Consider the following 18,558-nt stretch of genomic DNA (forward strand, 5'->3'; position numbering starts at 1 on the left):
GATTGGCTGAGGCCGACGGCGTGACGCTCCGCCCGGAGTCCGTCGGGATCCGTAGTCCAGGCCGGATGACGCGAGGCGGCCAGCGGAAGTGGCCGCGGGGCTTGCCGGGACTTAGAGTAGTTGGAAGCTCAGTCCGCCGGTTGCCGCCTACGCCGCCTGCTGCCGCGTCGCGGTTACCAAGGGCTAGAAAAGGTAGTGGTAGGCGCCACCGTGGAGCCGCTCGGACATCCCCGGGAGGGTCGTAGGCGCGCTGCCCGCGTCGCCGGGACGCAGCCTCTGCGGACGCCTCGGAGGCGGAAGCGACGACGGAGGCAGGTGCGGCTGGAAGCTTAGTTTGCGTGAGGAATTAGGAGTCTCTTCACCCCGCAAAAGAGTTTCCAAAGGGGCGGCGGGAGCTCCAGCCCTGTTACAGCACTTACTGGTGATTCTCTCTGGTGACTGTCATCTAAGGTGTTAGTAATGTTTTCGTGCTGTAGAGAACTCACATTTGCTGAGTGTCCACGGTCGGCCGGGCTGTATAGCCGTCCTCTCGTAGTCCCTTAGCAGCCCGGTCGGATGAGGAAATTAAGCTTTCCCAAGGCGGGATAGCGCGGGATAGATAGCATGTATCAGAACCTGGTTTAGAAGCCAGGGCGTTTTAACGACCCTCCCCCCCTTGGTATGTTCCCTCTGCCACTCTGCTTTTTATTTACTTATTTTTTAAAGTATTTTATTTATTCATGAGAGACACAGAAGGAGGGAGAAGCAGGCTCCATGCAGGGAGCCTGACGTGGGACTCGATCCCAGGACTCCAGGATCAGGCCCTGGGCTGAAGGCAGCGCTAAACCGCTGAGCCACCCGGGCTGCCCTGCCACTCTGCTTTTAATAGCTTTAGGATGTAAGAGTATTCTAGATTTTTATTAATTCATTTTTTTCAACAATTTTTTTTTTCTTGAGAGGGGAAGTGCACTGGGGAGCGAGGTGGGCAAAGGAGCAGAGGGAAAGGGAGAGAGAGATATTTTTTTTTTCTATTTTAAGATCTTATTTATCTGAGAGAGAAGGCACAAGCAGGAGGGAGAGGGAGAAGTAGGCTCCTTGCTGAGCAGGGAGTGGCTGGGCTCTATCCCAGGACCCTGAGATTATGACCTGAACCTAAGGCAGACAGATGCTTAACCAACTGAGCTACCCGGGTGCCCCTGAGAGAGAGAATTTTTTTTTTAAGATTTTATTTATTCATGAGAGACACAGAGAGAGGCAGATTCCTCACAGGGAGCCCAATGTGGAACTTGATCCCTGGACCCCTAGGATCACGCCCTGAGTCAAAGGCAGACACTCAACCTCTGAGCCCCCCAGTCCTCCCTGAGAGAGAGAATCTTAAGCAGGCTCCACACCCAGTGTGGGGCTGGATCTCACCACCCAGAGATCACGACCTGAGCTAAAATCAAGAGTCCACTGCTTAACCACCTGAGCCACCTGGCACCCTGTTTCCATAAATATTTATTGAAGTGTACTAAGGGATACTGGAAGAGCAAGATAGATCTGTTCACTACTCTCTTGGGACATCTATTCTAGTGACCTAGACTTATCACATAACGGGATTATACTATGATCTCTTACATTGCAGCACTTGTTCATTTGTTTTTTTAATCACTGTGAATCCCTAAGTGTCAAAATATTGAACCAGTACTGAGTGCTTACTATGTAGCAGTCACTGTTCTGGTCACGGGATGTATTCTTGAATAATATGCGAAATATAGGCAAAATACCTGTCTTGATGAAGCTAACATTTGTGTGATAATCATTTTCACTAAATAATATTATACGAGATTTTTTCACCTCTGTGAAGCAATCCAGGTACCCGTATATCTTTTTGCTTTTTATCTTTTACACCTTCTCGTTTTTCATGACCCAGCTCAAATGTCACTTGCTCTGTGAAACCTTTCCTGATCCTTATTTTTTCCTTCTTTGCAGACAGAATGAAGAACTCCATGGCATTGAGTTTATGGTTCAGTTTAGTTCAGTAAACACTCATTGAACCTCTTCAATGGGCAAGACCCTGTATGAAGTGCTGGGGATAAAGATATAGGTAGGACCTAGGCCTGGCCTTTGAGGGGCTCACAGCCTGGAATTGGGAGTGTGAGGAGTGGGGAACAGACAGGTAACTACAGCATGGTGGAGTGTTCCAATTAAGAGGTGGACTGAGGTGGTAGCACAGAGAAGGGTCAACCTGAGGAGGGGGAGATCCAGGAAAGCTGTCTGTATGAGCTAGGCGAAGAAGAGGGGCAGAAGTGTTATAGACCAAAGGAATGGAGCAGCACATGGATGTAAATGAGCATCATTACTGTGTGCGTGTGTGTGTGTGTGTGTGTGAGAGAGAGAGAGAGAGAGAGAGAGAGAGAGAGGAGACGTTACAATTAACACTGAGATTAGCTGCTTCACGTTTGAGATAGAGACCCAAGGTAGCTGAAGATAACTAGGCAGGCAGCCGTTAAGCTTGGAACTCGGACTTTCTTTTTCCTACCATCCAGATAAAGTTCATACTTTCCTTAGGGTTACTTTCTAGACCAGGTAACATGGGGATTATGTGCCTTTCCTAGCCCATTTTTTTAAATCCACACCTTCTCACCTGGTATTCTTTATTGGGACTTGGAATTTCCCTAATGAATTAGTTGTGTCTGGGTCTCTATGCCCTCCACAGGTCTAAGTCATCCTTTATTTATGTATAGCGAGTATCTTTTCCCAAATTGTGTCTTATCTTTCAACTCTGTCTTTGCTGTTTTTATCATACATAGATTTATTTTGTATTAATTATATTAAAAGATCCTTCCTTCCTGATTTGTGATTTGCACATCTTATTTAAGCACTGTAGCCTCACTTCATCATCACAAAATTACTCTCTTGTTCACCTTCCTGTCCATGTTTCTGTCTCAGTCTATTTCTGGGATCTTTAGTTTTATGGGTTTTTTTAAGGCCCCAGCTGAGACATATTTTGGATACCAGCTGAGACACGTTTTGGAGCCTACATGAGTAGGATGTAACTAATGAGAAAGTTCAAGAACTCTGAATGGCAGGCTAAGAAGGAGTGTAATATCTATTTTACAGGTGAAGAAACAAAAAAAAAAGGAAGTCAAGGGGTCTTTCCCAAGGTTGAAGATCAAGTAAGTACTATACAGATCAGAATCAAGGTCCTTATATACTGTAAGTCGCTGGAGTCTTCTCCCAACAGTCATCATCTCTAACATTCCCCAGCCAGCTATTTACTCATTCATCCATTCACCTATGTAGCAGATAGATATGATTAATCACAAGAGAGATTTCCTGAAAGACAGATTGACTGAATGATTATCAATCTTTCCCCATCAATCTATCCATTCATCTTCCCAACACATTTTTAGTGAATTCTAGGTTCAATGGTAGCTTCTGGAATTAAATAGGTGAGTAAGATATCAGGGGACCCACAGCAGGTGAGAAGTTTATTAAGGGGAACAAACAATTATAATAAAGGGATAAGCATTATACTAGGAGAGGTATAGAGTACTGTGGGAACACACAGGGCATCCAACCCCTTTTGGGATGGTAAAAGGTCAGAAAATTCATAGTGCCCTGTGTTGAACCAGAGGAGATACCAACATCACTCATTTATTCCACAGATAGTTGTGGGATCTATTATGTGCTAGGTGCTGTGTTAGGTACTGGGAATAAAGAAGTGAGTGTCATAGGTGCTCTTTTTCCTTTAAAGGAATTTAGAATCTAATTAGGGAGATCAGAAATATGTATAAAAACCTTTGGGCCCTGGGAATACATCTTATCCTTCATTTGGCTCACACATGTTTATTGGGTATTTCCTATAAGCATCCCAGAGGTGAAAGAGAGATGGTGGATTGGATATGTTTCCAGACTTGGAGGTTCACAGACCACTGAAGGAACCCCTTCATGATCAATAGTAATCTTTTGAGGTAGAAAGGGCTCCACCATTTTCTCCAGCTAGAAAAAAAAAAAAAAAATCCAGCATTTAGCCAAAGTAGCTAATTTCCCTCTAGAAGGTTTAGTGAAGACGTTGTGGAAAGGGTAGCATCTGGACCATGTCTAGAAAGAAGCTTTTTAAAAATGTATTACCTCATTTACTTCTTATAGTAATTCTCCAAGGCACAGGTTTTTATCTTCATTTTACATGTGAGAGATTTGAGGCATGAAGAGATAGCCTAGTCACTTAGCTTGGTGGCAGAAACTAGACTCAAATTTAAGCCTCCTATCTCCAACAAAATTGTTGCCTTTCCTACTGCACCACTCTACATATTTATCACTTACAGAAAACATTTTCTCAGGACATCTGATCCTATGTCTCCACTCTACTCCTTCCTTTTACTGAATCTCATTCCAGACCCTCATTTCAGGAGCCACATTGTCCTAGCCAGGTACTTACAGGGTAAGTCTCTGACTCTGTTGAAAGTTGTCTGCAGTTGTTTCAAAGCAGATCTGGGAATGCCTGGATCTCTTTATTATTTTTTTTTAAGATTTTATTTATTTATTTGAGAGAGAGAGAGAGAGAGCAGAACAAGACAGCACGAGGGAGGGCAAGCAGAGGGAGAGGCACAAGCAGACTACCTGCTGAGCAAGGAGCCTGACTTAGGCTTGATCCCAGGATCCCAGGATCATGACCTGAGCCAAAAGCTCTCACCTAATCCACTGAGCCACCCAGGTGCCCCCTGGCTGGATCTCTCTGTCTCTGTCTCTCTCTCTTTTTTTTTTTTTGGCTGGATCTCTTTAAAGAAAAATCTCAAATCTCCAAGAGCTCAAGATTTAAGAAATTTAGATCTTACATTAGAGATTTATATCTAACAGAAGTAGCATTTAAACCATCTTTTTTTTTTCTTTTTTCTTTTTCTTTTTTCTTTTTTTTTTTTTTTTTTTGAGAGGGAGAGGGTAGGGAGGGGACAGAGGGAGACAGAGAGAATCTTAAGCCGGCTCCATGCCCAATGCGGAGCTCAGTCTCACAAACCTGAGATCGTGACCCGAGCCAAAATCAAGAGTTGGATGCTTAACCAACTGAGCCATCCAGGCACCCCTGAACTGAATCTTAAAGCATGAAAGTAACCAGGTGAGATGGAAAAGGCTATTCTAGTCCAAAGAAACAAAGGCAGGAAAGACTGAATGTGTTTGGAGAATAGAAAATGATTCTCTGAGCCTGTTGAGCGGGGTTGACTGGAGCTAGAAAGGTTAGGACGTGGGACTCCAGGGGCCTTCAAGAACAGGCTCAAGTTTGCTCAGTGGGAATCCAATCAGAAGACTGTTGGAATATTCTAGGTGGGAGAGTAAAATATTTGGGAAGAAACAGTGAGAGACAGAGAAAAGTAACATTACAATAGTTTTTCTGGGGACGCCTGGGTGGCTCAGTGGTTGAGCGTAGGCCTTTGGCTTGGGGCATGGTCTGAGAATCCTAGGATCAAGTCCTACATTGGGCTCCCTGCAGGGAGCCTGCTTCTCCCTCTGCCTCTGCCTCTCTCTGTGTCTCTCATGAATAAATAAATAAAATCTTAAAAAAAAAAAAACAGTTTTTCTGAGCTAGAATTGTCTTGACTAAGTGACCAGTTGATGGAATCTGATTCAATCTAGCATTATTTTTGTCAGATCTCTCTCTCTAGGGCACAGGTTGGGTCATGGCTTTCCCCAGCTCAGATAACGTCCATGGCTCTCAGTTACCTACAAGGGGAAGCCTGAGCTCCTAGGCCTGGTGCTAAAAGCCTTCAAGAGCAGGCACCATCCTTTCTGTGTAATCTTATTATCCCAAACTCCCAAATATACATCCTTCTCCTTCCTGGATTGAGTTGTTTCTTTACTGCAGCAAATGTGCCCACTACCATGCCCTTAGTCCTATGGCCCTTTTTGTTTGGAAAGCTTATTCTTTATTAGCAAACTCAGTTCATCTCTCAAATCCTATTTATGCAGTTCAAATAGTAATTTTCATGACATCTTGCCTAAAACGTGAGCCCCCTCTTCCCTGAAGTCTGTTAAAACAAAGAACATTTCTAGCAAGCACTTAGTATGTACTGAGCACTACCATTCTAACTTGATCCTCTCATCTGTCTATTAAGGTAGGTGTTACTACTTCCAATTTACAGATGAGGAAACAGGCTCAGAGGGGTAGAGGAGCATACCCATAGAGTGAGGAAAGACAGGATTCAAACCAGGTTTGTCTGAATCCAAAGGTGTTCTGTATAGTGTTCCAATAAGTTAGGATTGATTTGAACCAAAAAACCCAAGGCCCTTGGTCTCCCTCTTCATTCAAAGAGCCAGCCCATTTCTGAAACTGGAGACTCCTGGGCCTCAGAGATAGGATATGATGCTCCTGGTGAGCTCACAAGCCACATTGGTTGAGAGAACTATGGTGCCCCTTCTCAGTGCTTCTACTTCCTCACTTTCCTTTCTTGACTCTCAGGGAGATGACCTCTTCAGGAATATACAAGCTGGATAATGGGAAGCCTTACCTGAACAACTGCTTTCCAGCCAAAAATCTCCTTCGGACTCCAGAAGAAGGTCAGGTGACTTCTCTAATTGACACCTTTGCTTCACACCCAGCTCCCGCATATATTCCTTCCTCTCCAATCCATTTATTACTGTTCCCTGCACTACCTGACCCCATCCATTTCCATCCATCTTCCCTCAGTAGCCTCAGGGAGCTTTCTAAAATGCACATCGAACCACAGTGTTCCATTCTGTTCAGTGACTTCTCATTGCTGGCTCCTTTACCTGATATTCTGTATTCAGAGTCTAAACTGCCCTTATCCTTTGCTACAATCCCATTCCTTTATGTATGGTCTATTCCATAGTACTTTCTTTTCACATAGCTTGTTTATTTGCCCAGAATGTTCCAGCTCTCATTCTAGTTATCCAAACTTTTCCCATTCCACAAAACCCAGCTCTTCTTCCTGTCTAGCTACTCCAGCCCTCAATGACCATACTCTCTTGTGAGCTGTCTTCCTGTTTATTACTCTGCCAAGCTCCTAAATAAAATGGCTAAATAAAATGACTCTGCTAAGTAGTTTTTCAAGCATTCATCTAGTTAAAAACTTCCATGGGGCAGGGACTCCTCATAACTCTGGGCAGAGCCCTACAGATGGAACACTGCTGAGAAGTATGAGTTCAGCAGATTGGATTTGTTGATTTGAAAGGGTAGAGAAAGGGGGAAGTACCCCTTGTTTACTCTAGATGAAATAATATGCTGGTTACTTTTTATGTGGAATATTAGAAGAACTTTCTCCTCCAATCCATCCTCCCAGCTTCTCTAGAGTGATTTCTTTTATCATATAGAGACATCTGGCCACCTACCTGTTTAAAACCCTCCCGTGGAGCTCTCAGTATGAACTCACAATTGCATCCCCACACCCTCTTCCACACACAGATGGACAATAGAGAAATTAATACAGCCATGTGCATCTACATGTGTTAGTGTATATATATATATATATATATGTATATTTCTGGTCCACTGAGAACACCTCATTCACAAAGAGTATACGTGGCCCCTAGATCTTGGTTTCTGGATAGATCTTGGTTTCTCCAGAGAAAAAGTTGTTTCCAAGGCTGGGGCCAGAAAAATATAAATTGTGCCTGGAACGTCGTATAGTGACAGGAAGTACAGAAGTGTTCAGAGAAATGATGAGTGCCTGTCAGAAGGACATAGGACCTAACCTGAAGAAGCTCTCAATAGCTAAAGTTAGGACAACCTAAACAATAAAATAAATATAGATAGTATTGGGTTGTAAACTATACAATAAGTAAATATTCATGAGCCCATACTGACACAAATAAATATTTGTATATGTAAATAAATATAGAAGGAACAGCTCTTCCAACAGTAGAATTTCAGTTAGTAAATATAGAAGGAATGAAGGAAATAGAAAATCACTGTTAAAAGATCACAATAATACTTTTTACAGGTAAGCTTCTAATGGGTGTTGTAGCAGGACTCTCCAGCAAAATAGAACCAATAGGATATGTATTTAATATCCTACTCATTCTGTTTTCATATTCATATATGTGTATGCACACACACATTATCTGTGCTAAGGAATTCTTATGAAATGATGGGGGCTGGAAAGACTGAAATCTTTAGGGCAGGCAAGCTGAAAACTCAGGGACATATTGACATCACCTGCCATCTGATAGGATGCGCCAAGAAGGGCACCATGTCACTTCTGTGGTAGTTTTGCCAAAGCACAGAGCCTTCATCTAATTATGGGAAAGCATCAAACAAATTCAAATCAAAGGACATTCTACAAAATAATTGACTAATACTCACAGATTGAGAGATTCTAAGAAGACATGACAACTAAATGAAATGTGAGATCCCCCTGGAACAGAAAGGGGACATTAGTGAGAAAACTGGCAAAGTTCAAAGAAGGGTTATGGGATAGTTACTAATATTGTACTAGTGTTAATTTATTGCCTTCAATAATTATATAATGATTATATAAGATGTTAACATTAGGGAAACTGGGTGAAAGCTGTACACGAACTCTATTATTTTCACAACTTTTCTGGAAGTCTTAAATGATCTCAAAATGAAAAATTCCGGGGGGATAAACATTCCCATGGTTGCTCTTTGTGCTAAAAGCCTACCCCAATAAACCCTTGTTTTGGTTCTCTAGACCTTCTCTAATCTGACTCTGCTGACCTCCCCAGCCTCATCTCTTTTCTGTCATGTTCATCTCCTGACACAGCCTGGACCTTATTTTCTCACCTTTTTGGGAGTTTGGGAACCAACTCACATTAGAGTCTTTAGGAGTCAGGCCTATTGGAAGAGGACAAACAAAGGTCCATGCGCCAGATGGGAGCAAACCTGGGAAATTGAGCATCTGCAATGTCAGGCCTAGAGTGGGAATGGGAAATGACTCCTGGGAGACATAAGGCAGAACTGTATCCAAGAGGCAGGATTGGCAGCAGTGGTCAGGTGAGCCAGGACAAGCCCCTGAGGCAGAGGTAGTGGGCCGTTGAAGGCAAGGAGCCAATGGTCAGAGGCACCAAGCTGGTTCCCACAACTCCATGCTGTTCTGTATCTTTCTGATCTTTTTATGCTTCTGGGTACTTGTACTTTTCCTTCTGTCCAGGCTGCCTGTTTTTTCCATCTCCATCAAGTCAAACTTACTGGATCTAGCTCATGCCCTAGGTTAGTAGCTCCCCTTTCTGTGCTTTCACAGCACTTATTCTATTATTAGGCTCCTTTGAGTCAGGGCCTCTGTCTTATTCATCTTCACAGCTCTAGTTCCTAGCACAATGTCAATGCTCAGAAAAGGTATGGATGAGCAGTTGTGGGTAGGTGCTGTAGCTCAGCATTCATTCAGCCGTTCATTCAGTCATGCTCACAATATAGTAAGCTCTGTAAGCCTTGGGAATACTGAGGTGTGTCAATCAGATGAAACCTGCTCTCTGGAGTTTAGGACAGACAATAAACAAGTGAACAAATAATTATAGATTTCAATGAATGCCTTGGAGTAAATAAACTGATGTAGGAGAGAACAGATTCTAGGATGTTGTCATGAATTTTGTTAGGTGAGCTTACTAGTAAACCTCATATTTTTTGCTCACATAAATTTTTGAGTTCTTTCTACAGTGAACATGTATTAGATTTTTTAAAAGTTCCAACTGTCCAATCATTTTCTTATTGAGCTCTTGATACAACCTTTATGCTGTAATGACGGGATCCAGGGTAAGATCTAGCAAGATGGAGCCCATTGAGTTGTAGCAGGATTTTATCTTTACCCAAGAGATGACCAATGGGAGAGTAACAAGCTGACATAGGAAAGAATGATCAGCTCTGCTGAGGAGGGTCAGAGATGGATTTGTAGAACAGGAAATCACTTGATCTGGAGTCTTGAAGGAAAATTAGCGTTTGGAGACAAAAGTAAGGAGGAAAAAATTGGACAAGCCTCTTTGAGTCTTAGCCTTTTCATCTGTAAAAATGAGGACAATAACTTCTCCTTCACTATGGTTTGGGGCCAATTAAATGAGGTAGGTATGCAGACATCCCACCTCCCCTACCACCACCACCAGCAGCACAGCGTCTGGTGCATATCAGGTAATGAGCATTTTTGGTTTTGGTATTATAGGTAAATATTCTGTAAACACACTAGTTGTAGCTTTAGAGGAGTTTGCTCCTCCTCACTGTTCTCATCTTCTCAACAGGCCGAGGACACTGGTTAGTGGCTCGGAAATGTAACCTCAAGAAGAAGCCCAAGAGTGTGCTTCAGGCACCATCTGACAGTCAGGAAATCCAGAAGAAGGTTTCTTTTGAGGTCAGGGGGAAGAAAGGGTCTCAACAGGAAAACCAAGAGGACATTCCTGGGCATGTGCTGGACCAGGCTTTTCTGGTGAGAGTAAATGTATCCTGGAATGACTGGCAACATCATCTGATGACTGTCTTGGTGGGGGACAAGGACTTGCCCTGTTCCACTGTGGTACAATGCCCCCAACCCAGCCCAAACTATTAGAGTGATCTTGGCTAACTGAGGATGATGAAGGGACCCAAAACTTTCTGTACATCCACCTTGTGAGATAGGGATTATTGTCCCTATTACGTTGTTGCCATTGTGAAGATGGGAAAACTGAGGCCCCAAAGAGGTAATTTGTTTTGGCCATGGTCCCACAGCTGACTATTAGAACTCTGGCTATTCAGGATTATATCTATTCAGGATGAGGACTCTGGTCTACTGACTCCAAAGCCTGTACCCTTATAGTATCATGTAAGAACTTTTAATTGATTTGGAGAGGCAAAGGAGTAGGTCAGGGGAATAGTAAAGTGAAAATCTAATTCTTGCATCTGGTAGGGAGTAGAGATTCTTATTCTCTGGGGAGATTTTTCCCGGAATGGGGGGACTGGGGAGATTCCACACTCTACAACCACTGTCCTGTGGTTTTAATATTTGGCTGAAGTCTGAGGGAGCAGTTCAGATAGTACCAAGTGTCTAGGGCAGGCTTTACAAAGAAGACATGGGGTGGCTCTATTGGAAACCAGACAGGTAATTTCACATCTGCCCTTTGCAATGACTTGGTGGCTTGGCAAAGAAATACCCATTTTGTAAACCAATATTAATGTCCAGTCTAGTTCTTTACCTAAGAGATGGGTAATAAAAAGAAGTAGTAGAGAAGTTGCTCTTGCTAGTTCACATAGTCCCTTTGAAGAACTCTTCAGCATCCCAGGCTCTGTGGTTCCCAAGGGTGGCTTTCTACACAGATCAGATGTTAAAAGAGAGCTTTGAGAAGGCAGCTTTGAGGTTGCAACTCACCTCAAGGGGGTAGTGTGAGCTTTTTGCAGAGTCCCCTGGTATGTCCTTAGTTGTGATGTCTGCTTCTCACTGGGTGTGCAGAGGACTGAAATAACAGTATCCAGGAAGGGCAGGAAACACTTAACATAGTAGTCTTCTTTTCCCTTTTGTTTCCTACTATGTATATATACCCACATTAATAGAGATGGTGTGTTACTCATGCTGCTGTTTTGTATAGCAGAAAAAACAAGGGTGTTTCTCACAGTAATGGGATACCTACTTACCTGCTGGATAGTTCCACTTGAATGTTTCTTTGACACTTCCGATTGAAATACTGCACCAATTCCCTTACTCCAAGTCCCAAGACATACCTCTTCCCTAGTGTTTACTGCCTCAGTGATGGTGCTGTATCCAAACACCAAGCCAGGAATCTGCTCAAGTATCCTTGACACTTGCTTTCCTTCACCACCCCACTCCTGACACTACCAAGCCCTGGCACTTTTATTAAATAGTTGTCAAATCTGTATTCTTCTCCTCATCTCTACTGCCTCCACCCTAATCTGGGCCACCATCATCTTTTATTAGAGTAATTCAATAACTTCCTAACTAGCCTGAACCAACTAGGATGCTTTTATTTAACATACAAAGAAGCCAGAGGCATTGTTATTCCAGGGTAGGTTAATTTACTGTTAAAGGCCCAGGTTCCTTCATCTTTCTGCGGTTATTTCCTTAGCATGTTACCTTGTCCTCTTGGGCTGATTGCTTTCATGATCCCAAGATGGCTGCAGCAACTCCAGTCATCCCATATAAAAGATAACATCCAGAGGTACAAAAAGGATTGTCACTGTCTTATGTCTATTTTTAAAAGTAAGAAAGAGTTCCCCAGAACTGGCCTCCTACAGTGTCTGTCTGATTGGCCAGACCTATATCATATGTCCCAACAGTCATTAGTTAGGGGAATATGACCTCCAAGATTGGATTAGACAGTCAGGACTTATCCCTTGGAGCTGGGGCCTAGGACACATCCATGCAGAAAAATGGAATAACGTTGGGGTTCTTTAATAAGTAGTAGTAGAGAAGTTGCCCTAGGGAAGGTAATTAACAATGTCTGGTGTATTCGTCTCTTCACATCGTTTCTATGTGTATCAGACAAAGCAATTTTTATAAAATTGCTATCAGCTCTTGCCAGAAAAAAAAAAAAAAAAAAAAAGCCTGTTAGCTTTCCACTAACTGTAGAACAAAATCCACACTCCTTTACCCAGCCAGTATGGACCCAGGTGATCCAGTGGCTGCCTCCCTGGCCTTGTTGTTTTTCATCCTCTCAAAAGCACCTGGCTTTTTCCTGCCTTGATAGCTTTCACAACCTGTCACCCACTTTTATGGGACCAACTCCTACTTAGCTTTCAGGTCTCGCCTGAAATATTACTTCCTCAACTAGATATTTCCTCATTTTCAGACTGAGGTTAGGACCTGCTGTTATTATCCCCCATAGCATCTTGAATTTTTCCTTTAAAATATTTATCACATTTAGGGGTGCCTGGTTGGCTCAGTTGGTAGAGCATCTGACTTTTGATCTCGGGGTCATGATTTTAAGTCCCACATTGGTTGTAGAGATTTCTTAAAAATAAAGAAAGAATAAATCTGTAAAAAAAGTTTTTATCACCTTTATAAATACTTGCTTGCTACTTGGTTTCCATGCTGTCATAAGTTCTGTGAATAGAATATTACAAATGCCTAATTCCATGCTTAAATATGATACCATAAATAAACGACTAACAGAAAAAAAGAATGAGGTTTGGTTAAGAAGAAATAGAAGCTCCAACACTGAGATTTTCCTCTTTTTACTTATGAGGGGCAACATAGTAGTCAAAGGAGCACAGAGCTTAGTGATTACATTTCTGGATTCAAATCATCTAATTTACTAGCTGTGCGACCTTTGGCAAGGCACTTTATCTCTCTTAACCTTATTTTTCTTTTTTATTTTTATTTTTATTTTTATTTTTTTAACCTTATTTTTCTCATTTAAAAAAGGAAAATGGTGATACTTATGTTATCCTATTTAGGATTAGAAGAAAATGTATCGATGCATATAGTACAGTGCATGGCTCAAACTAATGCTTAGTAAATATTTAGCAAATGAAAGAATGAACAAATTATTATAAACACGAAGAGATTGGAAAAGCCCCAGAAATACAGATTTTTAACAGCCAGGTAGAAGAAGTGGGGCTCAGAAAAGACAGAGAAGGAACAGAGAAAGAGAAATCTTAAGAACCCTGTCAAGGTCAATGTTACTATCCCCATCTTGCAGATGGGAAACTGAGAGGTAGAAGAGCTGAGGTCGGAGCTCTGGTCTGAGCAACTCCCAAAGCTCATGCTCTTTGAACTGTACTAGGCCACCTTTCTCAACAGGGAGTCATTTTTTGTCTTGGCCAATTATATAAGCTTTGTTGGGGCCTTGAGAGCTGACTCTCTGCACTTTGTTTCAGCTGAAGCACCATTGTGTGAGGAAGCCATCAGACCTGTGCAGTGTTAATGTGAGCGGCCTGAAGTTCTCCAAGGTAGGGACAGCCAGCACAGATGTGATTAGGATGAGCCAGACCTGAGGTGGTTCCTGGCTGTTTGTCCATTGTATCTCCGAAGTCCCTGAGGATTAGAGGGTTGGAGGGGGGTATCAGACAAAGCCTCAATGAGTGGAAACAACATTCAGACACAGTCTTTTGCAGTAAATTTGCTATTGCCATTGGCCTATGTGAGGTGAATTAAAGGAAGTAGCATTTTGGGAGTTGGTTTGAATTTATCATCATAGAATTTATTCATAGAATTACCTATATTCCATCAGAAGAACCTACAGGAGAAATTTCGCTCAAGATTCAGTGCCAGGAGCGATAATGGTTCTCCCAAGATACTGATTTGTTCTTATACATGCTGTGACTCATGTAATGAGTCATGTTTTTCTTATATTGGCTAATAGGTAGCTTGAGCCACCTTTGTGGCTCCCCACTAGCCAGTGTATAAGCGGAATATTATGGCATATGTTTTCGGTTTGTAGGCCACCCATGGCATATGAAGAGAGATTGGTGGTATAATACTATACAGCAATTAAATAAATCAGTACCATTAACATAAGTCAATCTCAAGAGATTTATGTATATCAGCAGAAGTGAATCTCAAAAACAATGTTGAGTGAAAAAGGCAGGTTGCAGAATGATACCTGCAGTATGATTGCATCTAATACAGAGTTTTGAACCTTGTAAATAATATTATATATAGTTTATGGATATACATATATAGAATACCAGTATAAAACAAGTGTGAGAATGATCATCACCAGTTCAGGATAACTGTTATCTGTGAGAGAGAGAGAGGAACACAATTGGGGAAGATCATGGGGGCAGGGGGCGTGGTCAGCTCTTTAGTGTCTTATTTCTTTAAGGAAATTTGAAACAAAGACAGCAAAATCTTCATATTTATTATTATTTTTAAAGATTTTATTTATTTATTCGTAGAGATGCAGAGAGAGAGAGAGGCAGAGACACAGGCAGAGGGAGAAGCAGGCTCCATGAAGAGAGCCTGACGTGGGACTCTATCCAGGGTCTCCAGGATCACGCCCTGGGCTGCAGGTGGCGCTAAACCGCTGTGCCACCGGGGCTGCCCCAAAATCTTCATATTTATTAAAGGTGGATAGTGGTTACATGAGTCTTCTAGTATTATTCACTAGATTTTTCTGTACATTTGAACTATTTCATAATAGAAAAAAAGAAGCAGAAAGGCCATTCTGGCTCTTAGCAAGTAGGTGCTCTTTGCTAAGAATATAGCTTATATCCCTTTATGTTTTCATGCCTTTTGACTGCAGCTCTGGAGCTTTGGCAAAGCCTCTTGGCAGGGAACTAATCTTGGTGTTCTTTTGAAATGCTTTCCCACAGGCTAAGGAAAAGGACTTCAAGCATTTTCATTCTGTGATTTACATCAATGCCTCAGAAAACCTGCTTCCTCTAGGTAAGCTTTTCTTCCTTAAAACTAGACTTCTGCATCTTAGCCAGCATAGCTAGTCACTCCTATTAGAACTTGCTTGTCAGTGCATTCATGACTATCTGCTCATCTTTTTTTTTTTTTTGGAGTGCAATAGATTGGGTGCTAGAGAACACCCAGACCAGGATTTCAGAGCAGAGCTGGCAGCTACCTACTTAGAGTGTTTCTCTCTGAGCTGCTGCTTCTCTCTCTGTAAATGGAGACAGTTCCTTTTCCTTCTTCCTCCCCAAGGCAGGGTGCTTTGTAGGCTCTGATGAGATAGGTATAGGAAAATGTTTTTAAACCTGTAAGAACTATAGGACTATAGGAGCTCCTTTTTTCAGCAAGTCCACAGCGACCCCTGCTGGGTGTCAGGACTATGTGCATGCTTGGCCTTTAGAAATGAATGCATCTAATTTTCCTGTTCTGGTGAGCTCATAGTTTGGTGGGAAAGATGGGTTCAGACACAGACAATTATAGCAGGGTATGGTAAGTGTAGTGATAGAAGGAATAAGAAAATGCTATGCAAGCGTATAAGCAGGACACCAATCCAGACGAGAGTGTCAAGAGAAACTTCTGAGCATAGGGGCACCTAGCTGAGACCTAAAAAATGAACAGGAATTAGAAAGTATTTCAGTCCAGTGGAGCAGATGTGGAACAGCAGTGCCTGATCAGGATGCTGAAGAGGTCTATGGCCCTACCACTCTGAAAGTGTCAGATCTTGTCTGATCTCGAAAGCTAAGCAGGGTCAAGCCTGGTTAGTACTTGGATGGGAGGATGCTGAAGAGGCTTTGTATGTTTGCAAGGGATGTGAGTAGGGGAAAATGAAGACCAGAAAGGTTGGCAGGGACAAGAATATCAAGGGTCTTGAGTTGTAATTAATCTAGCAGGCAAAAGAGAGCCTTGGAAGGCTTCTAAATAGAGAAGCTCAGTGGGAGCTGTGAGGAGCGTGAATGATAAGAGAAGAAGATGGAGACCAGGAAATCTGGGAGATGATTTCATTTTTCCCAGGGGCAGGGTAGGGAGGTCTGAGCCTAGGCAGTAGAGGTGAGGGCAATGGCAAGAGATATTCAGGAGAAGGTAGAAATAATAGGACTTGGTAGCTAATGGGCACATGGAAAGAAGGAGCCAAAGGAGTTCACTAAGAACAGATAGCACTAGAGGAGAGGCTGGTTTCAAGAGAAATCAGGTAAGTTTAGTTTTTAATAGTTGAGGTTGAGGGATGTTTTTTAAAAAACATGTGATATACAGTCCCTGCCCTTGAGAAAACACTGTCAGGAGAGTGGTTTTAAAATACAAAGGCTTATAGGCATAGGAAAAGATACTCAGCCTCACTAATAATTGAAACCATCAAAATCCTGTTTTTTGCCTATCAAATATTGGCAAACATGAGAAGGACTGATTGATGACAGCCAGCATTGATAGGGAAATGGTTACTCTCGTATTCTACTGGTAGAAGTATAATAAATTGGTGCAACATCTTTGGAAGACAGTTTGGCAGTGTCTCTTAAAATAGTCATTGTCTTTATTTTATTTGTTTATTTTTTTTGAAAGATCTCATTCATTTATTTGATAGAGAGGGTGCACACAAACAGGGAGTGGCAGGCAAAAGGAAAACAAGCTCCCTGAGGAGCAGGGAGCCCAATGCAGGACTCGATCCCAGGATCCCGGGACCATGACCTGAGCTGAAGGCAGACACTTAACTGACTGAGCCACCCAGGAACCCAGTATTCATTGCCTTTAATCTAGTAGTTTCACTTTCAGGAACTTATTCTACAGAAACACACTTGTACAGAGACACTCATTGGAAACATCCTGAAATACCTACCAAGCAGTCTTTTTCCTAGACTCTAGTGAACATTCTGACTCATAAGGCCACCATCTGCCCCCTTGACATCAGAAGGCTCTAAGTCCTTCCACACAGTATTCCAGCAATACAGCATCTGCACTTGTTTCTCAGTGGAGTCCTCACAACAGTTCCTGTAGCAGTCCATGAAGCCGTCTGTGGGCCATTCTCTGCAGCCCCCTGCTCAAGTCCAAGACAGCAAGACTCTTCATTTGGTAGATGTTGGAGCCACTCTGGTTTAGAAGCCTCATTCCCTACAGGAGCAAATAGCTATTGTAACGCTCCATAGACATAGCTCCTAGAGTCCCGGCAAAAGACATGACTAATTATGGGAGTCGCCACACACAGGGAGGCCCAAAGTTATGGTACCCCTTCAGATGTTTATAGTTCATTTATAGTTTGCCCTAGTCCTGTATGTGATTTACTAATCTGGCATCATTTTTACCATAATAATATTGCCTAACTATATTGCCATACCATTTGTTTCAGGATACTAGGGAAAAGGGCTAGAAGGTTAATGAAGTCCAATTCTCATGCAGAAGGGGAAAAGTGTTCTTATTTTTATCCAGATAGTCCAAAGGCTATCAATAGGGAAATGGTTAAATAAATTCAGGTAATGTCTATAATATAGAACATAATCTGACATTATGCAGATCTGTATGTTTTGACATGGAACAAGCTTCTTTCTTAGACTTATTTATTTGAGAAAGAGAGAGAAAGCAGTGTGGGGAAAGACTGAGGGAGAGGGGGAGAGAAACTCAAGCAGACTCTGTGAGCACAGACCCCCATGTGGGACTCGATCTCACAACTCTGAGATCACAATCTGGGCCAAAATCAAGAGTTGGACACTTAATAAACTGTGCCACCCTGGCGCCCTAGCATGGACCAATCTTTAAGTCATATTGTTAAGGGAAAAAGGCAAATCACAGTACAACGTATATGGTCTGATTCCATTTGTATAAAAAGATGTGTGTGTGTGTGCGTGTGTGTGTGTGTATGTGTGTTCACTGTACCCATGAGAAAAATTCTGAAATATTACACATGAAACTTTCAGTGGTTATCTCTGTGTATTGAGATTAAAGGGAACTTTGGGGCAGCCCCAGTGGCTCAGCAGTTTAGTGCCGCCTTCAGCCCAGGGTGTGATCCTGGAGACCTGGGATCGAGTCCCACGTCGGGCTCCCTGCATGGGGCCTGCTTCTCCCTCTGCCTGTGTCTGTGCCTCTCTCTCTCTCTCTCTCTGTGTCTCTCATGAATAAATAAATAAAATATTTTTTTAAAAAGGGAACTTTAGTTTTTCTGTATTTTTTTAATTTTTTGGTAGGCATGTTTTTTATAATAAATAACAAATATAATTTTTAAATGGGCTTTGGAGTTAGACATAAATTCAATTCTTGGCCCTTTTACTTCCCAGCAATTCCATTTCTAGCAAATCAGTTAGCCTAGCCGAGGTTCGATTTTCTTAGC

General features: G+C 42.3%; 1 protein-coding gene across 3 annotated transcripts in view; it reads left to right on the plus strand.

The window, feature by feature from the left end:
• The first annotated feature begins 131 nt into the window (after window positions 1–131).
• XRRA1 (X-ray radiation resistance associated 1) overlaps window positions 132–18,558 on the plus strand; it is a 63,475-nt gene continuing 45,048 nt past the window's right edge. The window contains exons 1-6 of one of the 3 annotated variants that reach the window (XM_038568623.1): window positions 132–315; window positions 3,082–3,137; window positions 6,416–6,513; window positions 10,162–10,346; window positions 13,727–13,798; window positions 15,164–15,236. In XM_038568623.1, coding sequence (XP_038424551.1) covers window positions 6,420–6,513; window positions 10,162–10,346; window positions 13,727–13,798; window positions 15,164–15,236 — 424 coding nt within the window. In that variant the 5' untranslated portion in view covers window positions 132–315; window positions 3,082–3,137; window positions 6,416–6,419. The remainder of the gene's footprint in view (window positions 316–3,081; window positions 3,138–6,415; window positions 6,514–10,161; window positions 10,347–13,726; window positions 13,799–15,163; window positions 15,237–18,558) is intronic. The other 2 variants (XM_038568624.1, XM_038568622.1) reach the window with 2 other exon arrangements.

This window comes from Canis lupus, chromosome 21 (assembly GCF_011100685.1).
Source record: "Canis lupus familiaris isolate Mischka breed German Shepherd chromosome 21, alternate assembly UU_Cfam_GSD_1.0, whole genome shotgun sequence".
In the NCBI taxonomy this organism is placed as follows: domain Eukaryota; kingdom Metazoa; phylum Chordata; class Mammalia; order Carnivora; family Canidae; genus Canis; species Canis lupus.